General features: G+C 38.4%; 1 protein-coding gene across 6 annotated transcripts in view; it reads left to right on the plus strand.

The window, feature by feature from the left end:
* Nucleotides 1-759: 759 nt before the first annotated feature.
* LPIN2 (lipin 2) overlaps nt 760-26,855 on the plus strand; it is a 44,730-nt gene continuing 18,634 nt past the window's right edge. For 2 of the 6 annotated variants that reach the window (XM_039705991.1, XM_039705996.1), the window contains exons 1-5: nt 9,355-9,695; nt 15,321-15,521; nt 17,892-17,987; nt 21,336-21,634; nt 25,619-25,726. In XM_039705991.1, the coding sequence (XP_039561925.1) occupies nt 9,609-9,695; nt 15,321-15,521; nt 17,892-17,987; nt 21,336-21,634; nt 25,619-25,726 (791 nt within the window). In that variant the 5' untranslated portion in view covers nt 9,355-9,608. Of the gene's footprint in view, nt 937-1,520; nt 1,545-9,354; nt 9,696-11,619; nt 11,797-15,320; nt 15,522-17,891; nt 17,988-21,335; nt 21,635-25,618; nt 25,727-26,855 lie in introns of those variants that run through there. The other 4 variants (XM_039705993.1, XM_039705995.1, XM_039705992.1 and 1 more) reach the window with 4 other exon arrangements.

Below are 26,855 nucleotides of genomic sequence, written 5' to 3' on the forward strand. Positions count from 1 at the left end.
CTACAACCTACAACCACACAATATCGTGTCAACCAGACCATGGATGGCACTGAGTGCCACCATCCAGCCTTTCTTTAAACACCTCCAGGGATGGTGACTCTACCACCTCCCTGGGTTAGACATTCCAATGTCTAACCACCTTCCCTGTGAAAAAATCCCTCTAAGGTCCATCTGAAACCTCCCCTGGCACAGCTTGAGACCATGAGATATAGACAGATACAGATACAGATTAGATATAGACATAGATAAGATGATATAAATACAGATATAGATTAGATATTGACATATAGATGATATAGATACAAATATAGATATATATAGACAGACTACGGCAGAATGCATATATGACATATATATGCCCGCATGTATAAAGATATGTATATCTATACAAAAAACAAATGTTTTCGCTCCTCCTGTGGGAGGGCCGGTAACTTTCAGAAGAAGGATGCACTGAGGGACGTTTGAAGCAGCAAGCACCGCGAAGGCAGCGCGTCTTTTCCGCTGCGCTGTCGGCAGGCGCTAATCCTGAGCCCCGGCTCGGAGCCCGGCTGTCAGCAGCTGCTCCCGAGAGGGCTCCGCAGCCGGTCCCCGCTGCCGGGCGGGATCCCGGCGGGAGGCTCCAGAGGCGCTACGTGCTGCCGGGGCCGCGCGCACGCACCCCACGCGCCTCCCTCCTTCCTTCCCTCCCTCTCCTTCCCGGCGCCGCTCCAAGGTCACGTGGCGCCCCGGGCCAGGCGCGCCCCCGCCGCCCAGCGGGAGCGCGCGCGGGCGTGCACGCGCTGCGCCAACGGCCGCCGCTTGGCGCAGTTCGCACCCGCCCGGGCGCGGCTCCCCCGGCTGCCCGCCGCCGTCCCTCCTGCCATCCCTCCGTCCCTCCATCCAGCCACCGTCCGTCCCTCCCCGGCCGGCGCCGGCTCCCGCCGGGCCTCACTCGAGGTAAGCGGGAAGGGGCCGCCGTCGCCGGCTCGGCTCGGCGCGAGGTGTCCCTGGCTGCGTGCGGGGCGCGCCCGGGCGGCCAGCGGGCAGGGAGGGCAGAGGGAGAGCGGCAGGAAGGAAGGGCGGCGCAGGCCCTGCCCCGGCTGCCAGCCCGGGCTGGCTCCCCGCAGCCAACCCTGAGAACCTCCCCGGAACGGGCGCTGCGGAGCGGGGCCGCCCGGCCGGCAGTGCCCGCGGCGGCCCGCAGCCCGGGCCGGCGGAGCGAAGGGCAGCCATCCATCTGCTGCCGCGCCCGGTGCGCGGCCGGGCGGAGCGGCGCGGGGGTGGCGGGAGCGCCGGTGTTCCCGGCGCGCTTGGCGGGGCCGCTCTGGCACACCGGGATACGCGCCTCGCCTCGCCTCGCCTGGCTGCCCAGCGCCTGCCCCTCAGAGTCGGGCGCTGAACTCTCCGCCCCTGCCTCCCGTGTTCGTCCCTCTGGTGTGGGGAGTCTGAAGTGGAGCCACGCTGCCCGCAGTGTTTTTTGTGTGCTTCTCTTTGGGGTCTTGCCAAGTGTGCGTCTGGCTTGATTGGTGTGAACTATGTTCTTCTTCTCCTGAAGTGCTGACTGAGTACGTGTAGCAGGCAGCAATGAATTTTGATGGAGCAGGGCAGTATGCTGTGCAAACCTGTGCATTTCCATCCAGAAGAATGATGTCATAAGTATACCTGTGTTGTGGCTGCACTTTGTACGTGCCCATCATCTGGTTACCTTTTTTTTCCCGCCCCAAACAAAATTCCACTGTTGTTACAAGAAAGTATTTGTATACGGTGTTGGTATGTGGTATTATGCAGGGTACTGTCAGAGAAGATGACAGACAACCTTATAAAATTTAGTCCTTACAGAATATCCCAGGTTGTAAGGAACCCACAAGCATCACTGAAGTACAGCTCCTTGGGGTCTGTTCTGGTTTTCTTTGGTTGGTTGGGGTTTTTTATACTTCACAAACATTTTTGGGACAATTTTGCATACTGAGCATTTAATATTTGGAAAATAGAAAAAAAAATTTGTAGTGTTACGTGCATTTGAAGAATGTACAGGTATTCATTAGTTGTAATGAAAAATTGTAAGTCACAAAATGCCTTATTTTTATTTTTTTTTAAGTGTGGGAATGTGCATCACTTTGTGGATGCGTAACCAATTTTTTTTTTGTATGCATACTAGGCAGCTAGCTCCAGCCAGAGCCCAAAGTTGTTCCTTCTCTCCTAGATCCTACTAGAGTTCCTTTGAATTCGAGAAGATACAGGAGCGTGAAGACTTTTGCCAACCCTTAAAAAAAATTAAGGAAGAGCTCTTTGCTTCAGTGGTGTAAAGTGAGGTTCTCCGTAAAAGTATATTACTGTTATATAATAGACTATTAAACAGATATGCTGAAGTTAAAAGGTTTCTAAGTAATCTCAGGATGCCAGGAACTTTGACTGAAATGCTGTGTTATCTGGTATTGCTCTTGGTTACAGTAGGAATAACTAGGATAGTGCTGAATTGCTCTCGTCAGCAATTACAGAATTGATTTTTAAGCTTGTATCATAACTTTTCAGTTAAGCACATCAGAAAGTTCCGGTTTTTTAGTAGCTTGTAACAGAGATGGTGTTTGAATTTATTCTTGGTACTTAATACTTCATCTTTTTCTAGGTTCTTAATATTTTGGGTTGTTGCAAAAGTAAGTGTAATTCTTGGAAGACCTCCACATAAAATGTCTCAGGTTTGCAGCGCAGTGAATTTTATGTCCTTTCTCTCTGCCTCTAGGGTTTCCTTCCAGTGGTGTGGAGTCACGATCAGTTAAGGGATGATCCAGGCTGCACGTCGGGCACTTGACACCTCCTTGTGTACCTTGAGGCCCCGAGCAGCCCTTCTTTGCATTGCATGCTGTATGACTTGGTCTCTGCCTCAGAGAATTTGCGACCTAGATCAGATAGAGGTGAAAGGATTTTGTTCAAAGCCACTTTGGGAACCTTTGTCATAGCCAGAGGTTAATTTAGATGCAGTTGTTTCTTCTCTTCCTGGAAAATGGTTGCACGGTTAATAGTCTTGATCACAATTTACTGTTTTCCAGTTTTGCACCTTTCAAGTACAAGATTGCAGCATACAGGAAAACAGTTTCTCACGGTCTCTGTGTGATCACAGAATCTGTGCTTAAGTTAGAATTTCTAACAAATTGGATTTTTTTTTAAAAATAGCTTTGGATTATATATGAAATAACTTTTAGTCATTGGTTATATCATGATTTAGCAATGCGTTCTTATGTAACTGTCTGAAAAGGGGTGAAGGGACTGTTTCTGGTGTGAGACTCGGTGCTGTATGTTGTGGATAGCCACAGTGAAGAAGCTTTCAGGCATATACACAACAGTGTGTGGTATGTTTGTGATCAAATACACGTCTGAAATGTATATAGATGTCTTCCTCACATACTGGGCACATTCTGAGACTATAGCCTAGTAGCAAACTATTCCCAGTGACTTTTGTATCTGGAGAATGTTCTTCATAATCTTGTTGAAATTACAGTTTGAGGTTCTTCAGTAATACAAAGATGCCATCTCTGGGCACATCTCACTGTTACATAGGTAAGCAGAGGGGTTTTTTAAGTTATAAATGGAATTATCCACTTTAAGCATAGTAGAAAATGTTTCTGCTTTTGCAAAGGATGTGGCACTTAAAAATGCATTTAATCTGCCTAGCTGCTCTCTCATCTTGGTTGTTACATTAGTGCTTGCATTTCAGTTTGGGCAGGCAGACTGATTTAATATGAAACTGTCATGCTCAGTCAAGTCAGATTGCCTTTCTGCTTGAGGACAAGGTTTAAGCACACTTTTTTGAGGTTTTTTTTTTCCTGGTATTTCTATTTTAAGGGAATTATCAAAGAAAGGATGCTAGCTTCCCCTTCCTAGCTAAATATTTTAATCAATTTCTTTCACCTGTGCACTAATGTAATTTGACATTAGTTGTCAGAAGTTGTCCTGAGTCACTTATTTTCCCAGGACTAAGGGACACTTCCTCATTGCTTCTGTATGCAGTGAGTGAGCGGATGAGATTTTTAGCTGATGAATCGGCCCATTTCTTTATCCAAAGTGCTGAAGTTCAATAGCAGAAGAGTAAATATGCAAAGTAATAATAGAAAAGTCTGCAGTGTACTAGGTGACATATTTCTGTTGGTGTATGTGGCTGAAGCCAGCTAAGCTGTCTTAGGCTGTGTCTCTAGGTTTACTTGTCTTTTTTTAGCCTGCATAGCTGTCTCCTCAGGAAATACACTTCTTCTGAATTGATGGTTATGAAAAGCCTTTTCAAGGAAATGTGTAAAGGATTCTTTTCAAAATTCTTTCAAATAAGTGCTTTGGATAATGAGCTATAGCTGTGATTCCATTAGAAATGGAAGTAATTGAGTCCCTCGGCTAAACAGAATTTAGTTTGTGATGTGAACTGAAATACAGTGATTTAAAGAAGAAAAGTAGTTAGTGATGACTTAAAGCCAGTCATTGCTGAAGGAAAAAGTATGCCTGTTAACACAAACAAGAAATCTGTGAGGCCACTACACAGGTGTGTTGTGTCCTATATAGACGATGCAGACACTGCTGTGTGCTAGGGGTGAGCAGATCCCTCAGCCAGATGTGACCTCTGTGGCCATTCCAACTCAGTAATACAGTGGATTGGCTTTGCTGAAAGAGTAAGCTTATGCCACTTTGCTCAGCTGTATGTAATTTTTCTCTTCCCAACATCTCATGTAAATACATCTGTGTGGGAATTCTGTAAGACTAGCATTCTTACCCAACTTGTTAGTAATATAGCCAAGTCTTATATGCAAATTAAATTTAGGGCTATTGCTTTATTTTGGTATATGTTCATGAATTCAGCAGTATGGAGAATCTTATCAAGTGTCTTCTCAAGTGGGGAAAAAAGGTATCTTGTTTATAGATGCAATATTTAGAGCTCTTTAAGTATTCCATATATGTATTTCTCAGAATAAGTATTATTTCTGTTCTTGTCAACCTGAAGGTTTGTACGAATCTCAAATCTTATATTTGTGTATCCATTCCAAATGTAAGCAAATTATTTACCACGAATAGATAATTAGATATAGTTAGATTTTGTGCGTGTGCACATGACTGTGGTTTTTTTTTTGCTTTGACTTCTAAACCCTGGGAGGTTGCAAGAAAATTTAAATACACCTGGGGCAGATAAGCATCTTGAAAGAAATGTTGTTAAAAATAGGAAACAAAGATAAGGGATTCCTGGATTGCTTATTAAGGAAATGCTTAGTGCTTTGTAGAAACATGCAAAGCTTCATCTGCTTTCTCTCATCTCATCCAAAAATGAGATTGATAGAATTTCTGTTCAGAAACATTGGTTTCTGAGTTACATGTCTGGAAATAAGTTCAGCCAAGGATGACGTGGCCTTACAAGAGTCTGTGTTGCTGGAAATATATTGAATGTGGCAGGGGGTGGTGTGGGATATGCCCATGCAGATTCCAAAGGGCTGCACTCTTGGATTAGCCAGTTACTTTTTCCAGTGCCTTGAAAGAAGTTGAGGTCTCCACGTACGTAAGAACATTTTGTGTATGTGCAACCTAAGTTTTTGATTGAACTGAACATTTTGCCAGTAAAACTCACTTCTGAACTCTTAAAGTATTTTTTGTCCTCACTGATGTTTCTTTGTAAACAGAAGAAAAGGATACATTTTTTAAAAAAAGAAAATGCTCAGATTAATACAAGGACAGATACTGTAACACTGAAATCAGATGATTCATTGCAGATCGTAGAGATAAAACTGTTGACACAATTACAAAGGCACTAACTCTAAATAGTGGATTTCCTTTCTTGCTATTTTTTCCCTGGTGATAAAAAGTAGTTAAGTTGCACTGAAAAATATTTTGATTTAAATGGCTCTTGATTCCATCTGACAGGAAATCTTGAAGACATTGAATTTACCATATTGCGTCATAGGTGCAAAACTAATTTGATTTTATTTTTTAACCACCAGTTTAGTGAACAATACATTACTTTTGTATTTATAGTGTTTTTCTAACATCTATTTATTGCTTGAATTCTCGTACCTGCTGTTATTACTTGTGATAGAGCTGTTTTTTTTTTTTTTTATTTTTTTGGACGGCTGGGAATTGCAGGTAAAAACAGGTAGTATTACCTAGTGGTATTTTTCAACATTGTTGAACAGAATTTCTTTTTAGTTGCATGTAACTTGTTAAAATGAAAAATGTAATTACATGTTATATTTTAAGTACCTTCAGCTTTTGTATGGAAAATTTTAGCAAGTATATTGTGTTTTTTTAATAAGAAGTGACACTTGATGGTATTTTTCCATTTTGCTAGAGGAAAAACTCTAGCTGTTTTCTTTTAGAAAAATTTGTGTGTCCCTTTCTGGAGGCATCTCAGGCAGATAATCTTCATTCAGTATGTTTTCTTAGTCATGTCAAAGTTTATTTTATTTTAGCAAAGTTAATAACCTTTGAATTCATATAGAGAATAGATAGACTTTTGCACTTAAAAGTATCAGAGATGTTGAGCTGAATGTGTTTTGGCACAATGTGGACTGAGCAGAGCTTTATTTCCAGTCTCAGTAAGCAGATGCTTCAGACCAGGTCTGGGACCAAGAACTTGAGCACAGAAGAGTGTTTTCAGCCCCAGTCTGATTTTTGTAATCTGTGTAGGAGAAGAGGCAACTCCTCCACTTTTTTTTTGCACCTAATAAGCAAAGTGTAAAAGTGCATGAAAATAGAGAAGTGTTGGAATTTTGGAGCCTTGTGGAGAAAGGAACTTTTCCAGTGTCCGGATGGGGTGTGATACTAAGAATTGTCACAACCTGTCCTTACTTTGAGAACTGTGGTGTTTCGTTCTTGGTTGATAGTAGGTAAAATTATGTGTGATAAGGTGGGTTGAAGGAGACAATAGGAACATGAACAGAGGTTGTCCCATACTTGCCATATCTATTAGGGCATGTTAATTAGTGAAGGATTTGGTCCATTCATTTGTCTTGGCATACCTATTCTGATCTCTGAGTGAATTGGGATAGTGTGCTGATAGAAGCTATGTCTGTAGGATTTGTGCTTCCTTTCTTCCAGAACTCGTAATGGTGTGCACTGCTGAGAGTTGGGGGAATGTCCTCTAGCTTTTTTCTGGTGGGGTTTGTCCTACAGTTCCTATATAGTACAGTTCAATAATCACTTAAATGTCATTTTCACAGGCAGTCAGACTTTTACATATCCCAGATGGTCATTTAAAAAAAATCTGATTTGCAACTGCAAATGTAGCTTATTGAGGCAATGTGCAAAGAGGTACAAGAAAGAGGGAAAATCTGAAAAATCAAGCTCTAAATGTGCTAAACTCCCCTGCATGTTTAATTCCTAATTGGTACTGAATTTTTCATTGCATAGGTGAAAAAATACTGCATCTCTGAGATGCTATAAAACAAAATGAAATGTAATTGAATGTATTTTGACGATTGCTGCAGAAAATGTTTTAAAAATTGAATCATACTTATCAGGGATTTTGACTAATGAGCTGCAGGATAAAATGTGTAGACTCACAAAGCGCAGGTCAAAGACAGAACATAGGATGGTGAATGATCTTGGTCAGCATTATTAACTTGTGTGTGAGTCATGAGAGAACTCATAAGTGCTCTCTGAGACTACCCCACAGGAAAACCTACCTACACCAAAGAGCTTCATTAAGGTTGCATGGAAAACATTGCTTCTAATACTTCCAAATTTGAGGTATTTGCTTTTCAAAATAAATGCTAATTTCCCTGTGCAACTTGCACATACATAACCTAGTGCTGAAACTTACTCAGCAGGAATTATATTTCACATATCTTATTAATACTGAGAAATAAAACACAGGAGGGCTAACAAAATGTGCAAAGCTTACTACCTGCCTAAATCTTACCTTCCTGTAGTGACACAATTTTATCTGTATTCTAGAAAAGCTGTTGTCTAAAACACTCTTAAAAGCTTTGAAGGAAATAATGTCCATCTGAAATACTGAACAATATTGAAATAGAGATATCACAGATAAAAATCCCAACATAAAACAAAGCCAGTAGTGTTGGAAGAGGAGCACTGGCTTATGAATTATGCTTCCATTTTGCTCATAATTGTATGTTTTATTCTCTTTTTTAATGGAACATACAGGATAAAAGAATGATGAAAAGGAAGGAAAAATTGAGTGTGTCTAGTAATTCTCAATGTTCTATGAAAATACTTGTGCTTGCTAAAAAACACATTAGTTTTTCCTGTAAGACCCAGATGAAATATGAATTTATTCAAAGCATTGAAAAGGGCTCAGAGATGGTGGCAGTTTATTACAACCTCACTGCAGACATAGTAATCCCAACACTCAATTTAGGATTTTGTCATTGACACTGATGCAGTTTTGGACTTGAGTGCAGTTCATCAATTATTTTGGAAACCTACAAGCTATTTGGCTGCATCCTGTAGTGTAGTTCACTCTCCTTGCATCAAAGTCTTTTACATGAATTTACAAAACTTAGAGGAGGAATAGTAGAAGAATAAATAGTAGGAGTAGTAGTCCTGGATAATTTTTTTTTAAGTTTGTAATTCAAGAAGCAATCCTCTAGAGTCTTCTGAGCAGATACACAGTAACCCAGTGAGGGTGGGAAGGAGGTACATGGGTTTAGGGTAATGAGAGCTTGTCTATGTTGAGGGATTATTGATGGTCCTCAGAGAATGTCTCTCACATTGAGACAATTGGTTCCTTATACTACTTCTCTTCCTCGAGTTATTTCACCTATCCATTATTTTATTTAGAAAAGTTTCAGAATTCCTCAGATGAAAAATAATGGAGTCATGGAGCTAGTTATTTAAAAAGCTTTTATGTTTTGTGAAGCACACATTCACATTGTACTGCTTTACAATTCTGTTTGAAGAAAGCAAGAAAGTTTCCACAGGAAAACAAATGCTCATCTTGGTGTGCATTGGTTTTATATGGTTTAGTATAAACTTGACACCAGGTCAGTTGTCTCTTTGCTATTATTATGTAATTTCAATTTCAAGAAGGAGGGAGGAAAGTTTGCGAATAGCAGACCCTGCAATGTTGTGAAATTTGCTGTATCAGACAGGACTGGCTGCCCCAGTGACGCCATGAGCAGAGGCAGCAGCGCATGGAGTGTCAGCAGGCAGCCTGGGCTTGGGCTGAACCAGGACTTTGAGTGCTGCTGCCAGTGCTGCAGTTGCAACAGTGGGTGAAAAGTCTCCGAGTGAGCTAATGTAGACTTTGCTTAAGAATCATTAACTAAATCCCTGTTTTCGTGGGAGCTTCAGCTGTAGTCATGTGACGTGATGCAAACCAAGATCATCACCTATCAGTGCAAACATATGGCAAAGTCAGCCCGTGTTGTCACTTATCTCGGAGAGCGCAAGGGGGCTGGGACATTTCAAGCAAAGCCTATTGGTGAGGGAGTTTCTGTGTGAGCTTTCTTAAAGAAGCACTTCCTTTTTACTTGTAATTCTACGTGGGAATGTATACCAAGCAGTTTCCTCTAAGAGACCAGAAGGTTTACATGGTTCTTCTGCTTCTATGAGAAGAGAAGAAATGCTGCTGCAACCTTTTCTTATGGCTGTAATTTTTTCACTTACCTGTATTGTGGAAAGTTAGTTTTCTGTTTTCTGAGATGCATAACTCAGAAAAGGATGTTCTTGAAGATGACTCAAATAGAAGTGATGTTGCTGCCCATGAAAAGGTTCCTTCTGGAATCTTGGTGAGTTTGACAGATTTATTGCTAAATATGGGTATATAATTTCCTATAACACAGTTAAAATATATAAAAATTCACTATATTTAATAGTATGTGGAAGACTTTAATTAGGCATTCAACAGACTTACTTTGTTTCCTGTTTTTGTTCCATAACTGCTCTGTGCAGTACTAGGAGCAATCCTAAACCCCCAATTAAAATCTTTACTTGGGAACAAAGATGTTTTTGTTGAGTAGATCTGATGCTACAGTGGTCCTGTTTGACAGGGTCATTTCCCCCCCAGTTTTTTCAGAGTAAAAAACAGAAACTAGTAAAACACTTGCTGAAGATTTTCTCTGCTTAAGGAAAGCTTCTGCCTCATAAATTTACATGTATGCACATACAGGCAAAATGAGATAAATGGAGGTAAACCACTGCTCTGCATGTTTTTTATTTTATTCTGCCTAATCTCTTGAAACAAATACAGCTTCTTTGCTGTTTGTATCATGTGGCATTAGATGTATTTTAACCCTCTAAATGTATCTCAAAATAAATGGAGTGTATGAATATCTATGCTACTGGAAGCTAAGATCTGCTTCTAAGTAACTTTTTTTTTTCAGTGATAGTTAAAATTCATGCCCTTTAAAGTTGTAGCTCTCTAGAGCAATCTGATACCTTGCCTTTGACTAACTTGTACTTTTTTTTTTCTCTTGTTGAGCTAGGCCTTTGTAGTGGCACGTTCATGTGGATGCACTTTTATAAAATGTGATGGCTTTAAGAACCCCAAAAATGCAGTTTACCATTAGTAAAGCAGCTCTCCATATGCACAGAAAACACCCAAAAAACACAGACTTTTGATTGTATCTTGCACCTCTATATGAATATTACTGAATAACACTAAAAAAAAAAGTTAAAACATGTTGGTCTAGTGGCAGTTAAAATAACATCTTTGTTAATGGTACAGAGATATAATTCCTACCCACAAAACCTCCTGCTCAGCTTATGCTAATGTAAGCATTTTGTGGTAATGAGTTTTGAAACTTTGTCTTGTCTGTCATATAAAGATACTCTGAGGTGGAGTACTGTTTAATTATTATTTTTGAGAGCCACTGCTGTAACTTGAGAAAGTCAAACAGCATATTCAGGGTTAATTTTAGTTGCACTGATTTGAGTATTTTGTAAGTGGAGTTGTTTTAGTTACTGAACTGCTGAAGTAGATATTTTTTATTTCGTATTTACTTTTATGCTCTCTTAGAAAAAGAAAGTTAAAAAACCAAAGCAGTTTCAGTTTCTGCTTTTGGCAGTGCAATGGCTTATTGCCAGAAAAAAAATAATTTTCATGATATGGCATAGAGATTCTTTCCCCCATTCCAATTACAGTTGCACTTACCTTAGTGGTATTAATATATTCAGCTGTAAAACTTTTTGTTAACTAGGTAGCATTGCATAAATATTCAAAAATCATTCTCTCTGGAGCCTCAGAAGTCACAAAGCATGTTTCTGCTTTGATATACCTCAGGTATTCATAGCCTTTTAATTTGCTGTCTGAGAAGAGCAGTAGTGAGCTGCATTAATCTCAGTTTTTATGCAGAGTTCTGGAATTTCACTGCATCAGGCAATGTACAGATTCTGGATATCGAAAGCAATAAAAATTATAAACTAAACAGCATTGTGAAGTATTGGTGTCTTGCCTTTCATAGTTTGTCTTTTCCATCAGGGTTTTGTCCTGAATTTCAAAACTAGCAATCAGCATGCTTTTTAGGTTCTTACAGGAGGTTAGGAAGGCATACTGCTCTCTGCTTTCAAGGCTGTGATATTTAAGAAATGGTTACTAAGCATGAAATAAAGAGTATTATCAAGGAAATATTTTGTCTTACTGGTTATGCTATGATCAGGATATTTCTACTGCATTTGCAAAAACTAACACAATAACATTTTATAGTGTTCCTTTCTTGCTATAGCCTGATTCTGTACTTGTTCAGCACAAGTTTTCCAACAACATACAATAACATTTAAGGAAAACAAACAAAGCCAAGCAAAGCTCAAACCCACTCATAGCCCTGCAAATGTTAAAATCTCCCAGCTGGGCTTCTATTGACATTTGAGATAAAATGGCATGTTTCTCAGGTATGTAGTGACACTTCATTTCTGTTTGATCATTTTCTTGCTACAGTTTGAACCTTCTTATATAACATGTTTATCTTGCAAAGTGAACCATTATGTTAAAAGCTGAATTGCAGCCTGGTAAGCAATAATGTGCATTGGTTTATTACCTTTATCTACTTTGGTTTACTTGGAATGTACAAAACAATGTTTACATTAAGACTTGGATCATAAAAAGCTACTTTCCTTATAAGCAATGTTTTTAATACTCAGTAGGTACAAAAGTTCATAACTTTTCCAGGTCTAAGAGTGAACCAGTAATGAACTTTCAAATGTACGAGGTTATTCAGTGTTTGTATGCTCATAAAAGTGGCTGTGCTATGAGCTACAGTAATGAAATCAATACCTGTAGAAGAGAGAACGTTGCTACAGGATATTTTTGCTACAGATGGGCAAGAATATTTGTAAAATGGGTGAATGCTTTGGTCTTGTGTGGGCTGTGTGATGAATGTCTATGGTCAAGTTAGCACGTATGTGAGGAAAAACTAGGTTATTTATCATCTGAACTCAGTTCTTAGCAGAAGGTGTGAAATTTTGATCCTTTAAGAAATCACTGCTTAAATTGCAGAGAATTTCTTGCTCATGCCCACTTCTCAAGTCCTGTTCACTGAAATTAAATACATGGAATGGGGACCTTATTAAGGACTTTTATTCCTGATTGTGTCAAACATTTATTTTAACAAATGCAGTTTCCTTGGTAACACAAAATCAACTTTTCTTTCTAAGCTGATACGGTAGACAGCTCTTGGAAGTGGCCAAGTTAGAGCCATGAATGATAATGATTATGCATTAAAGATTTTTCTTTTTTCATGACATTGAATTTAAACGTGGCTGTCATATTAGGTGAACACTAATGCTTCAACAGGAAAGCAGAGATACTGTAACATCTCGGTGTTGAGTTACAGTTCCATGGGATGCAGCAAATACCTCACTTGTCAAAAAGATGTTCAGTTCCCTGCCTTTTTTTTTTCCCTAGCTCAGTGATGCTGCTCAGGGCCTCATGACTCAGGTGTTTGTCATGTTCTGCTTAATAAGATAATCTGACTTACTAACAACCTGCTGAAACAAACAACGACAAAAAATGGTAGCCTTCTGCCAGCTGTGTCAGGGAGCTAAACTCAGATCATTAAGAGGGTCAGATGAGGAAAGATTGAAGTGAGATCTTCCCTCTTTAGCAGGAGTGAGCTATTACTTCACTATCAAGCAATCAGTTTTATAGTTTTACATGAAGCTACTTACAGATGAAATTAAATTAATGACTAATGTTGATAGAGAGTCCATCCTCCTAATCTCATTACTCACTCAATGACAGTGTTCTTTTTGTCTTCATCAACAGGTTACTATGAAATTAAATTAATGACTAATGTTGATAGAGAGTCCATCCTCCTCAATGACAGTCTGTTCTTTTTGTCTTCATCAACAGGCTACAGGAGCAAAATTCTCTAGCACATTACCTAGCATTATAATTCTGTGGATAATTTCAAGACTGTGTTAAATCTGTATTGGAAACCCTTCACCTTCCTTTGTACGTCTTGTGAAGAGGAAGGAATTATTTTTAAAAAACCATTAATATGATTCAGTAATGTATGAGAAGGCTGAGATGGAGAAAAAAGTTGTGAAAGTGCTGCTGTGTGAAAGTAGTTTTAGATTTCTTGCCTGTTTACGATTATATCAGTATAGAGATGCCACGAAAATGGTCACTTTTGGGTGAGTGTAAGATATCCTGTGTTACTGTAAGGAAGACTTTGGAGGCTCAGAAGAGAATAACTGATTAATTATATAGACAATAAAGCAGTATCATTAGGAAGAACTGTTGTAATGTGGTACGGTTTTGTTTAGAGGTATTAAGAAGAATCCTAAACCTTATTCAATGACTAATAAAAATAGAAATGCAAATAAGAAAAAAACTCATTGTAGATTTTATTCTAGAAATAATATCCCAAACAGTTTTTTAAAAAAAGAAGAATCCTAAACCTTATTCAATGACTAATAAAAATAGAAATGCAAATAAGAAAAAAAAAATCATTGTAAATTTTTTTCTAGAAATAGTATCCCAGAACAGGTTTTTAAAGTATATATATAATTTAGGCTCTTTTATGTGTTCAGTGTTGTGGGTTTTGCTTGTTGGCAGTGGTTCTTTGTTCTCTCCTTAACTTTAGAGGCTGCAGTTGCTTGGATGTTTTTGAAATGAGCTTGTAGCAGACTTTTGGGTGGGAGGCAGAAGATGGTACGTAGAATGAGGAAGAGTTGCACTTAGGTTTCTATCAGAACATTTTCACAGTTTTCCCTCCTCTTCCTGTTCAAGCTCAGATGTTCTGAGAAATCTTTGGACTTTCATTTCTTATTGGTACTCATAGTTCAACTTGTGTTCTTCGTCTGAAAGACTTGCAGTCATTCAGAATTCATTCATTTACTTAAGTATTTTAGTAGATTAGACAGAATTTTCAATAAGTGATTCTGTGCTCTTTATCCTGTTTACTCTAGCATAATCTTGTTTATGTATGTATCTCTTTTCTCCCATTGTTGTAGTTAATTTTGGGGGGGGGGACACCCCAAAGGGCCCCCTAGGCTGTGAGTTGGCTGGCAGCAGCAGGCAGGCAAGGAAACTCCACACGGCTTCTGAGGGTGCTGATTAGATGGGGGTTTATTGGGGGTCCCACCCCGGGCACAGCATGGTTACTGAGGGAAAAGGGGGAAAGGGGAGGGGGAGCCTAGGGGAGGGAAGGGGCAAGAGGGGAGGAGGACTAGAGAGGAGAAAAGCTAAGAGGGCGACTGGTCTCGCTTGCACGGTTTAAGAGATGGATTGAAAGTGGGCACAGAATCAAACTTGTGCCAATGGGATTACAGATACAGGACGGTTCAGGGCAGGACCATAGGCTTAAAATATACCATACATTTTGGAGGGGTGAGACAGAGCATACCATTTAAATAAAATGCAATACTACATCCCATTACATACTTTGATAATGTCTCTAAGATGACTCAGCTGTTTTTGAAATACAGAGCTGTAAAGAAAGAGTTACATACAGTATGTTCTACATACTTTTTCCTGACTTGTAAGATTTTTTTTCATCCTTATGTACAATTATCTCCATTTTCTGTATAGGATTGATTGTATTAAACAGGCAATCCTCTGGAGAATGAATTTTTCTTTTTAGCTTATCTGAGTTATTAAGCATCACTTAAATCTAGGCTTTGAGGTCTAAAAATTACATGCTTCAGAATTTTCTTTGAAGTATTTAATTAGTGAGAGATTCAAGTTGATAAAGCATTAGGAATAGGTTTTGTAACTCTGGATACTTTTAGTAATATAAGGATTGCCTCAAAGTTTTGTTGATTCTTGAAAACATTTGTGTAACTCTTGTTACAGTAGAGTAATTGATAAATGACATTGCTCATCTATATAAGTGCTTTTTAAAAAATTCATTTCAAAAAAACTACTGTGTTTTAAATTTACTTACTTTTTTTTTGGTCTTTCTCTTCCTTAGTCTCAGACTATGAATTACGTGGGGCAACTTGCAGGACAAGTCCTGGTTACTGTGAAGGAGCTGTACAAAGGCATTAACCAGGCAACCCTTTCGGGATGCATCGATGTCATTGTGGTCCGGCAGCAGGATGGGACGTACCAGTGTTCTCCTTTCCATGTCCGCTTTGGGAAGCTTGGTGTACTGCGCTCTAAAGAAAAAGTGGTAAGTTCAGAAAGTGGGTCAAAACAAAGTTTTGAGGACCAGTTCCTTCCTTCCTTCCCCCTCCCTCCCTCCCTCCCCAGCTCCCCACATTCCCAGTTAGCAGGGTGCTTTAGTCCAGAACAGTTGCTCAAAAATGCTGTACAGGGTGGTGGAATGCAAAACAGAACTTCCTGTGGTAATCTAAGGACTCTGCAAAAGTGCTGTGAAAGAAAAACTGTGACAGCTCTAGGCCTATGCAAAAATACAAATACCAATATATAGGCTTCACAGTTGTAAAATGTTTACATGGGGTTATTTGTTTACTTATCCAGGTATGCTGGGAAAGAAATGCTTAATGCTATTTAACTGATCCCTGATGTAAGCAACTCTTTTTTGGAATGCCTAAAGGTCAAACAGAGCATATGTTAATGTTGGTGACCTGTTACAAATATTGCTCATTGTTAGCTGTGCTCACGGCTGATTTGGAGTAGCAAATGCAGTTATTAACATCCATGAGCAAGTGAAAACTGAGACTGAAGCTTTGTTCCTGTGTGGGCATGTTTGAAAGAGAGTCTGGTACAATTTCCCATCCAGCCATTCTGACATGGTGGTGCTACCCAAGCAGATTGTCCTTCCCTTCCCATTGGCTTTGTTGATCATGCCAAGAGAGTGAGTTGGATTGAGTCGGCTGGAAAATGGAGCTGGGGACTTTACTGTCAGTAAGGAATACTGTGTATGGCATGTGAGTGTGCTTCCAAAAGATGAATTTATTTCAACAGGACATAAATCCTCAGGATTATATTCTGCTTTTTTAAGGAGTAAATTGCAGGAAGTTATCCCTGTCTTTATATGTTAGTTGTAAAAAGAGAATAAAATGAAACTGAAAGAACAGTTAGATCATGACTTTTTTTGTTAAAGCTCAATAGTTAAAGAGTTACATGTGTTAAAGTTGTATGTTTGTCATAGTAACACAGGTGAATAGCAGGTTTTGTGTTTATTTTTTGTTTGATTTCCCACTTTTTAGTGTTTATTTTAATGAGCTTGCTGATGACAAAGAATTTATTTACCTTAACAATTCTGTAACAGATTACATTGCAGTTTTCAACAGGGTACAAAAGAGGTGGTAGCTGTACTTTTTCTGATATGGAGGCAAATGAGATACGCTTACAACAAGAGTGTCTGCAATTAGAGGTTGTTAAATGTCTTTATACACTTCTGAGTAGCTGAACCAAATTTGAGAGATTTTTTGCTTCTGGGTACCTCTAAAAAGCTGTTGAATAGTAGAAACATCTACTTTTGGTACCTGTTGTACTAGACTGTCAGTGTAATTCTCAGCTTTTGCTTGTGTAGATGAGTGCTGCTCCTTGTTTCCTCCCTCCTGGGAGTTACTGTTCACACAGTTCTCTCAGTAGTCAGTTGAGTGTTACTGCATTGTGGATGCATTTGTCTCTGGCATGTTATGAGGCCAAGATCAATTTGTAGTCCCAAGATGTGGGGGAACACAAAGTAGGCATATCCGTGCTTCAACTTCAGGTATACACAGAGGTCTCCAGAAACCAGTGTGAGGTATAGGTACTAAACTGAGATGTGTTTGTACATCTAAACCAGCATAAAGAAGAGGTGAGATTTTTTTAAACTCATGTTGCTGAATTGGAAATACAAGAAAATATTTTAAAAATAAGCAGTAGTGAAATATATGATTTTCAGATCAAAATCAGTCTGTTATTGTGGAGAAGAAGAGAAGTGGTTATCTTAATGATTTGGGTATAGTCCCCAGGCATGTTTGTTTATTTACCAATACCATTGCTGGGTTTTCTTGGCTAAAAAGTACCTTTTTAGGACAATAAAAACAGTGTTCTCTGGCAAAAACACTATGGTTGCAGAAGGGTTGTGGCCCTATGTCATACCCCCATAAACTCACCAGCAGGAAAATCTGAAACACTAACTTGAGTTGCAGAATTAATTGTGGCAAGTCTCTTATCACTTTCAGACAAAGCCTGCCTCCAGGAGGCCTGCAGGTGGAACTTCTGGTGTTCAGGATTCAGTTTCATACCAGGCCCCAATTCAGATTAAGATTTAAATATCTGAACAGTCTCAGTCATTGTTCCATCAAATAAAGACTATATCAATAATTGTATGAACAAGATTCAGCCTTTATATTGAGTTTATTTTTTTCTTATTTTTCTTGTGGGTGTTAGGCTCTCTGCCTGGAGCATGATGTATTTTGCAGGTGAACAAATTGAAGACCATTATGACAGACTTGTGTCAGAAAGAGGAGGAAGGGGGCTCCCTTATACAGTGAAACAAAGTTTACTCTCAGATATAAGTGGACCGTGAGGTCAGCACTTTCCCCATGATGAATCATTTACAATAAATTGTCTCTTTCCACAGATTGATATAGAAATTAATGGTGATGCTGTTGATCTGCATATGAAATTGGGTGACAATGGAGAAGCTTTCTTTGTGCAAGAAACCGAGGAGGAAAATGTAAGGACTTTGTGCTTCTTGATGGCTACAATGTAGTAATAACACAGTAAAGGGTTAAAAGTACTTCATACAGTGTTGTCAGTATTCTCACTTCTATGAATGCTAGGTTTTCTGTAACTGAATCTTAACATCTCTTTCATATGCTGCCAAGATGCATGATGTTTTGTACAATTCTGCTGCCAGTAAGAATAAAGTAACTAATTATTTTCATTAATTAGACCATTATTTGGAAGATGTGCTGAAGTATTTTTTTTTGTTTTAGTTAATTCATTCTTTTTGACTGCAGTTATACTGATTGCCGTGTCTTACAATAATTTTTGCTTTGAGTTATTACAGCTTGTGCTTCTACTAATAAAGGTAGCCTGGTTTTTGGGCATATTTTAATTTGCCTTACAAATTTTAGCCTAGTTTTTCACAATTTTATTTATGAAACTTTCACCAGGTAACAGTAACTTTTTTGGTTTGAGAATTTATTTTGCAAGAATCTTTTGCAACTGGAAGCTAATTAGCCTCTGAAAAACAGGAATAATGGTTAATTTTTACTCTGATTTCCTAAGGATATGGGAGATATGTAATCACAGTTTTGGTCAGTCCTGAGCATTGCTTTTGATTGCTTTTGAGTCTGTTGGTATTTTTCAGCAAGTCTGAAGGAAAGTAGTTCTAAATACAAGGTTCCAAAAGGTTTAATCAAATAATCAGAAAAGAGAAGAAAAAAGTTGTCTCAGAGAAGTAAAAGATAAAGAGTTAATTTCCTGTTTATTAGGAATCAGTCTTTCAAGGAAATGAGATTGATCCAGTTTTTAGTTTAGGATGCTACTAGTTTACTTTGGGGGATCAGAGGAAGCTCTCATAATGAAAGGAGTTAAATACAATTTAAAAGGAAAGGAAAAAATAAGCATTAAGACCCTAAATGAACTTGGGGTAGGGATTCATAACACCTACACAAGAGGAGGGTTGAGTTCTGTGTCAGTGTACACCGTGATTAAAATAAAAACTGAAAGCAGCTTTTTACGGGTCTGGGCTGTGTCAGACATTGATGGGAACTGATCAGTCTCGTGACTTTCAGAAAGCAAGGGTGCTAACCACTGCCTTTGTCCCCAGCAGAGTGTTTTAAAGGAGCTGTTGCACTTGCATGGTACATTTTGATGTATAACAAGAGTGCCTTATCTGTGTATAATGTGTTCTTGAAAACTGGTAATTCATGCTGAAAATATAGATCAAATTTGCTACAAAGCAAAACTGAGTTGTTTTTACTGCTTTAAGGCATTTTTCCCCCTGCAACTGATCAACATCTTTGTTTGTCTCTTGAAGCTATGCTTAAGGGATAAATCATAAACCTCTTGGGTTTTTTTTCCCCTTTGGGGGCATTCAGAAAGGTCCTTTAAGGGATCAGTCTTGGCATTTTTCACATCTTGACAATCAAAAGTAATACCACTCACCATATAAATACCACTGTCCATGTAAATCAGAACAATTTTCCAGACAGTTTTCTTCTAAATTGTCCTGAGTGTTTTTTAAAATTTATTTTGTTATTCTTGGTTACTTATAACTAATTGTGCAGAATATGAACTTCGGTTTAGGTGCTGGCATTTGATTTCAAGGTTTTTCATAATGCAAAATCTGTGTGTCATCAGTGTTGCATAAGGCTGTATTTTGTTCTCCTTTCTCTACTTCACTGTACTTTACAGCCATTGGAACAAAATTTGTTCTGTAGCTCTTCATTCAATGAAAATTTGAATTTAGTTTTAAATAGCAGATAAGACTTAGAGCACATCAAAAGTAGTATCAGTGCTCTGGCTGTGTCTCATCAGTGTTCCTGACTAACCTTCTGCACAAGAGTCCAGTAAAATAACAGACATCTTGTAATTACTTCTATTCTCTACCATGAAATTGAGTTCCATAACTTTTTCTCTTCACTATGCAAATTCCATTCTCTTCTGCCTTTGTTCCTTCTTGTCTTTGTCCCTTCACAATGTTTCTTTCAGACTAGGTGTCCATGTCTTTTCAGTTTCTTGTTACAATGTAAATAAACCTCAGGCAGTCCATAGGTAAAGCTTTTCCTTCAAAGGGCAGTGGGTTGTAATTAGCTGAGGGTTAGTTGTTTGTTTGTTGGTTTTAAGGTGAGCAAATTATAGTTGACTTTTTCTTTTTGAAAGATACTTTACATAAATAATGTATGACATGACTGAAGGCACCTTTATAATTTTCTGGATTACACTGAACTGAGAGGAGAGGTAGACCGGTCAGAAAAAGAGCTACCACAGAGAGCCAGCTTGGCAGGCTGGGAGACTGGACCAACAAGATTCACACCAGGGTTTAACCAAGATGTACATGCAGTCTCACGTAAGGCTTGGAAGTGTGAGCTGGCACACACAGCAATGCAGGCTGGGATCTGGCTGGATGAAATGCAGCTCTGCATCACCTGGCCAGCAGTGTGCTCAGGCTGCAGTAAGGCAAATGCATCCCAGGTAGCATCAGCAATAGCACAGCCAGCAGCTGAAGGGATGTGGGGTTGTCCTGCTCAGCCTGGTGTGTGTTAGATAAATCTGGAACATGATTCTGGCTTTCCCAGTTGAGGAGAGACATGGAAAGTTGGAGAGAGCCCAGTGGAGGGCTGGAGAAATTGAAATAGGAAAAAAGTTGTTTGACCTTATTCTGTTGAGCCTAGAGAGGATTCAGGGGAATGTAACCACAGTCCTGCAGTTCCTACAAGGTAGTTACAGAACAGAGACAATTCTCTTCACAAAGCTGTCTAGTCATAAGATGGGACAAAGGGCATGAGGAAAATAACAGCTAGATATAAGGAAAACCCTTCCATACAAAAGCAGGAATAGGTTGCCTAGAGAAGTGATAGACTCCCTCACTAGAAATACTCAACCTTTGGCCTGACAAGGCCCTGGATAACCTAACCTGAGGCCCTGCTTTCAACAGAAGATTGGACCAGATGGTGTCCAGATGTCCCTTCAACCTATACCTTCCCATGAATCTGTTTCAAAATAAACAGCAGTGGATTTAATTAGTCTTTTTTTATTAACACATTTAATAAGCCTGGAACTGGCGTGCTCAGGGCAGATAACTTCAAAAACATTCCACTGACTGGGTGTTTGCTTTGCTGGCGAAATCAGTTGTTTGTGTCTGAAAACTGTAAGAATACTAACATGCATTTTTCTGAACTTCTTGTAATCATTCTTGGTGAACTTGGTTCCTTTCTAGATATCAGCTTCATACCATTGGGCATCTGTATGGATTTGTGTCTAAATATAGGTACAAGGATTAATCTGTAGCTGACAACTACTCTGTGTGCATGAAACAAAGTGGAAAAAAATAGTATTTTCTTTTTTTTCCTAGGAAAAAGTTCCTGCTTATTTGGCAACATCTCCAATACCCACTGAAGATCAGTTTTTTAAAGACACTGACAATCATTTGAAATCAGGAGAAAATGAGAGGACATGTGCAAACTCAGAAATTCCACATTCTGGAGAAACAGAGACTGTATTCACCCCAGGTTCTGTGAAAAAGAAAAAAAGAAGAAGAAAGAAATACAAACAAGATAGCAGGAAAGAAGATCAGATATCTTCTGCTGGTACTGAAGACATTTTTGAAATGGAAATAAGCTCAGATGATGAGAAAAGTGTGCAGCCCCTAAGGTAAGCTCTTAGATAGTTGCTGTTTTCACTGTTACCACTGAACATTTAAAAGGTTCATTTCCTTCATGCAAGTATTGCACAAGTTTTGGTAGGCTCTGCCTACCAAACAACCAGCAAACAAAACTCCAAACAGGTGTTTTCCAAATCTTCAGAGATTTGCCTTAAAATTGGGCTCATTTTTTGCTGAGCATGAAATGCAGTTAAGCCCATTCTGGTGAGGAAGTGTTGCAATGATCTGTTGTGACTGGGAAAGTTTCAGTGCAATTTCTCTGATGAGGCAGAGTGATCTTCTGGTGTGTCTGGTAGCCTCTAGATAGACTGCAGTGTGGAATGCCTGTAGCACACCACATCTGAATTTGGCTTCTCTGTAACCTGAAGTTTATCATGGCAACTGAAAATTATATAAATGAATGTCCCTTCATGCTAGTAAGGAGAATTTTTTATACATGAGTGAAGAAGGTGGGGAGGGGGAAAGAGGAAAAAAAAGCCAATCCTGTATTTTGAGGTGGATAGACTCTTAGTAAAGGGGAGCTTGTGCTAAAATGGTAGCCCATACTAATAAGCTGAAGAGGTCTATAGGGTAGGAAAGATTAAGGTTATAAATGAAAGCTATCAAGCATATAAATGCTTCAAATCCAGGAAAAGCCTACTCATCAGGACTTGGTTTTCAAAGAAAGCTAGGTGTTTCACTGGACAGCATTGTTGTTAAATGTAATACTGGCTGAATAAATTCAAGATCGGGTCTGGGAATTGCAAGAATGTTTTGGTATAAGAGAATAAAATGCAACTGAAAAAACTCCTTCAGTATGGATCTTCAAAGGAGTCTCAAATTCAATAAGTACCAGACAAAAAGGTTAATGCAACAGGAAAATATGAATCTGTTATCATACCTATGGCCAGTAAAACAAAACAAAATCGGGATTTTAAAGTGTTCTTTAGAGTGTCTGCAGCTTTCTTAGTTAATTTGCCTTATTTATTAGTGTCATACTTAATGTCACTGAATTGTCATTTAGATATTCACTGCTTGGTTTAAGTCATGGCATTTTGTTTGGTTTGAAATTTTAATCTTTTTTCAGTTTAAGAAAAGGCAGACCTTTGCTTAGTCTTTAGCATGCAGTTATTAAGACAACAATAAATTTGGCATAGTAAAACCATCAAAAAAAAACAAACTGTTAAGTACAGGAAGAGAGAATATATAACCCAATGATTGTTTATTCTTTATTTAACATGTCATTACAAATGTATGAAGTATTTAGGCATATTGTGTAATGGCTGTAATAATGGCTGCTTTCATCCAGTGTTTAGAATTCAGATTGCTATTCTAGCAATTATCTTACTTTGTCTAGAGGTAAGTAAAAAATGGTGTGTTTGATCAGAATGTTGAATGTTTAGTCGTAGCTGAACAGACCATGGTGCTTTCATCAAGTTTACTCTGGTTTTATTTTTTGTACTCTTTATAACAAAAGTTTGGCAAGACTTTTTATTTCTAAACTTTTTAAAAATGTCTATAAGCAGAAACAGCTTATAGTAGAAAGAAAACATTATCAGACAGGGTGCTATAAAACAAAAAGAAGATGATAATGCAAAAGAATGGTGTTTTCTTGTGAACAGCAAGTAAATGCAGGACTGAAACAAAAAAACATTGTAATGGTGAAGGCTCAAATACATTAGGTTTGTGGCTCTGTCAGTTAGTCAAGTTTATACAAACTCATTTCAGTGGGCTACCAGGGCAGGAAGTAAATGCCTTGCAATTTGTTTTCTTCTCAGCTAAAGATAGGGCTGTGAAAAAGTGTTTGTAAATTTTGTTTTCAAACTCTGTGGAGGCGTAAGTGGAATCTGTAGTTTTGTTTGAGGTTGTGTTGTTTTGGTTGGTTGTTTCTTGGGTGGTTTTATTTTAGTTATAAATGTGTGACTCTGAAAGGAAGAAGAAAGATAAGAAATTAGAAACTTAACTGTTCTTAGGCATGGCTTCAGTTTCAAAGTGAAACTGGGAAAGGAAGAGGGAGGCTGATGTTTTAACAGGAAGGTCAAAAATTCAGTCACAGGTGCCAGTATATAATGTCTTATCTCTTTGGTTTTTTATAAAAAAGAAAACAAGATGTTTCCTGTTTCTTGGGAAAATCTATTACCAAGTGTTTATCAGCTTTTTTCAAAATATGTTCTTTGTCTTTTCCAGCTATCATTTAGATATGTTAGTAGTGCTAGACTTCTGTAAAATGATATTAGGAAAACTGAGATTACATTATGTACAACTCAGAAATAGAGGACATTATTTCTCCAGTGCTAAGGGTGTTGAAGGGTTAAAGTCTGTCTCTGAGATAGTATATATTTATTTAGACTATATGTAAAGTGGACAACAATGAGAAGACGTAGTACTATTTATAAATGTAGCAAGGTAAATAGCTTAGAGTTGGTAGTGCAGCTTGAAGTTACAAGTTGATGCATACTGATTTTTCCCTTGTATTTTCAGTAATCTTCGACTGTGTTTGGATTTTTAATTTTTGTGTACATCCACTTATCAGTTAAATTTGATTTTTTGCATCCTTTGTATGAACCCTTCTTGTTGCTAATTTCCAGTGAATAAAATTTGTTCATTACCACCCATGTGTCATCCTGCCTCCCTCCCCACTGAAGTAAAGATATTGAGGACCGCTTTAATATTTTTTTTGTGTTTACTTAGTTGTTCAATCATACTTCTTTTTTCCTGCTTTGGAGTTACTTAGTACTGCCAACAATGATAGTATGAAACGTATTTCTGTCATGCTTAGTTTATGAATACAAAGGAGAGGAGGTACAGTCTCTGCAGTTCTCATCTCAAGTCAGGCAGGATCATCAGGTTTCATAAGCATACTACTGCAGAATAAGAAGTAGAGTTAAAAAAAGCATTTTTAGACTTCGCCATTTACCATAATCTAGACTGTCTTCCAAAGGAAAGACTTGTGCAAATGAGGTAGATCACTGTAACTGTGTAGTGTCTAATTGAGTAGGCATGCAAATTCTAAATATTTACACATTTGATAATAGCAGAATGTTTTCTTTCCTCCATTCATAAGAGAAATGAGCATTAGCATTCCAAAACAAATCCAGTGCAACTGTGCACTGAAATAAAAATAGTTTGTCATTTCTAATAATGGATTAAAAAAGTTTCTATTGTATTTTGCACTCAAAATTCCAGTCATGTCTTCCTTGTATTCTTACCTACTGTATAGCCATGATGCCCTTGATCTAACCTCAGACAAGTTAATTGTATCCTGAGAATAGATATTTATTCAGTTAAATTGAGAAAGCTGTAAAAAGATCTGAAGTACTTTATGATGGTAATATTTCAAGGGGACTTCTGTGTAAAATAGGATGTATGCCTGTTCAGTGGGCCTTACTGTTGGTTGGGTGTGGGTCTTTGATGTAGATATTGAGTAGACTTCCCAGTGCAAAACAAACCCACTGTTCAGAAAAGTGCATTATTTTATCTCCTTGTTGTAGTTGATGTTAATCTGTTAGCTCTTGGGTAAGTTGTGATGCTAGTACCTGCTCCTGGTTTCTTACTGTGTTAATTTGTTAAAGGTACATTGTCAAAACTAACCTTGCCAGTTCAACTTTTCCAGTGATTGTATAATTCACACAGTAAAGGTCACTGTGTAAAAATTTATGTTCATCTTTGTGTTTTGTTAATATTATCTGCCTGTGTAGAGTAAAATCATTATCTATTACTCATGTAGAGTAGTATTATTTATGCTGTTGTGATTTCTTCAGTATTAACTTCCAGGAGTAGTAGATTTTAAAATTTGCAATATTTTCAAGTATTAATAGTAGTTTTAAAATACTTTTAAAGTTACATAAAGGTATCTTGCAAACAACACATCCTTTAAGCTATGCACTCCTTATTTTTGCTCTTAGATTGTTTTAATAACATCTATGTAGTTTCTTATACTGAATTAGTAACACAGATTTCTTATAGCTGACTTAATGTCTTATATGTCTCCACAGAGGATCCTCAAATTCATCACCAAAGGGCGAAGAACAAAAAGAATCTTTGATTTATCATTCAAAAGACCATTACCCCTTATCTGATGGAGACTGGTCCCCTCTGGAGAAGTAAGTCACTTTGTAATGTCATTTGTGTGATGATGAGTAATTATAAAAACAAAAATTACTATGCCTTTTTATTGATTTTCCCCCTGATCTGTAAAACTGTCAAACTTGCCCAACTTCTGTGATATCAATGCATCGCTTGATACTACTTTGAAGCTTTGGGAAATTTACAAAATGTATTATTTGACTGTTAAAGAGAGGAAATACAGTTAATAAGATTCCCTCAAACTGAGAAGGGTATGGCAAGTTGGTCTCTTCCCTATGATTCGCCCTAGCATAAGCAATACTTGATCTGCCATAACACAAAAGTGATGAGTATGTTAAGGTACATTTTACTTGTGAAGTAATCCTAATTGCTCAAGGTAAAGCCAGATCCTGAAATTGAATTGTATTCCACTTCAGAACAGGGGATTTGCTGCAGTTCTGGTATCTTTCTTTGTCCAGAGATACTGAATCATCATCAGTTGACTGTGGATTCTTAAAAATGGTATAATACAACTCCCCAGTCAGTTTACAGTGACCAGGGCTCTTCTGCATGTACATTCAAGTATATTCTTCAGTACATTCATGCTTCAGTGATATTCATGCTATTCCTCTTGCATTCAGTTTGTAATTTTTCAAGGCTCACACTTTGGATTTCACCACTCTAACCTCATTTTCTATATGCATAAGAAAGCATTTTGTGCATATGTGATAGCATTTGAGGTTAACCTTGGACATGCAGGAGAGGGCATGTATGTCTCACATAACATGCTAAGTAGTATCTTGGTTTATCTGAACTCTTTGGCAAGTGTCTAGTTGTGCTGCTTTTCAGTTTGATGGAGGAATCTGCCTCACAGCAGGTACATTTACAAGGTGAGTGAGGATTACTGGTCAGCCTTCCATGATGGCCATTGTTTCTTGTTACCTGCTCAGTGCACAGGTGCCTGTCCTTCTGCATCAATAGGTGGTACAGAATGGGAGAGTTCAACCTTCAGCCAATATTTTTTGAAGTGTGTATGATCTCTCTGCTTCAGGTGTTTGCAGGGCTGTGGTTTCAGTGGAGTCAGAATGTGCCACACCATGCTTGGTGCCTGCAAATTCCCCCAGTGCATAGCTTGGTAATGAACAGAAGCAGTCGAACAGGAAATCC

This window comes from Passer montanus, unplaced genomic scaffold, assembly GCF_014805655.1.
Source record: "Passer montanus isolate IOZ18808 unplaced genomic scaffold, ASM1480565v1 scaffold19, whole genome shotgun sequence".
Taxonomy (NCBI): Eukaryota; Metazoa; Chordata; class Aves; order Passeriformes; family Passeridae; genus Passer; species Passer montanus.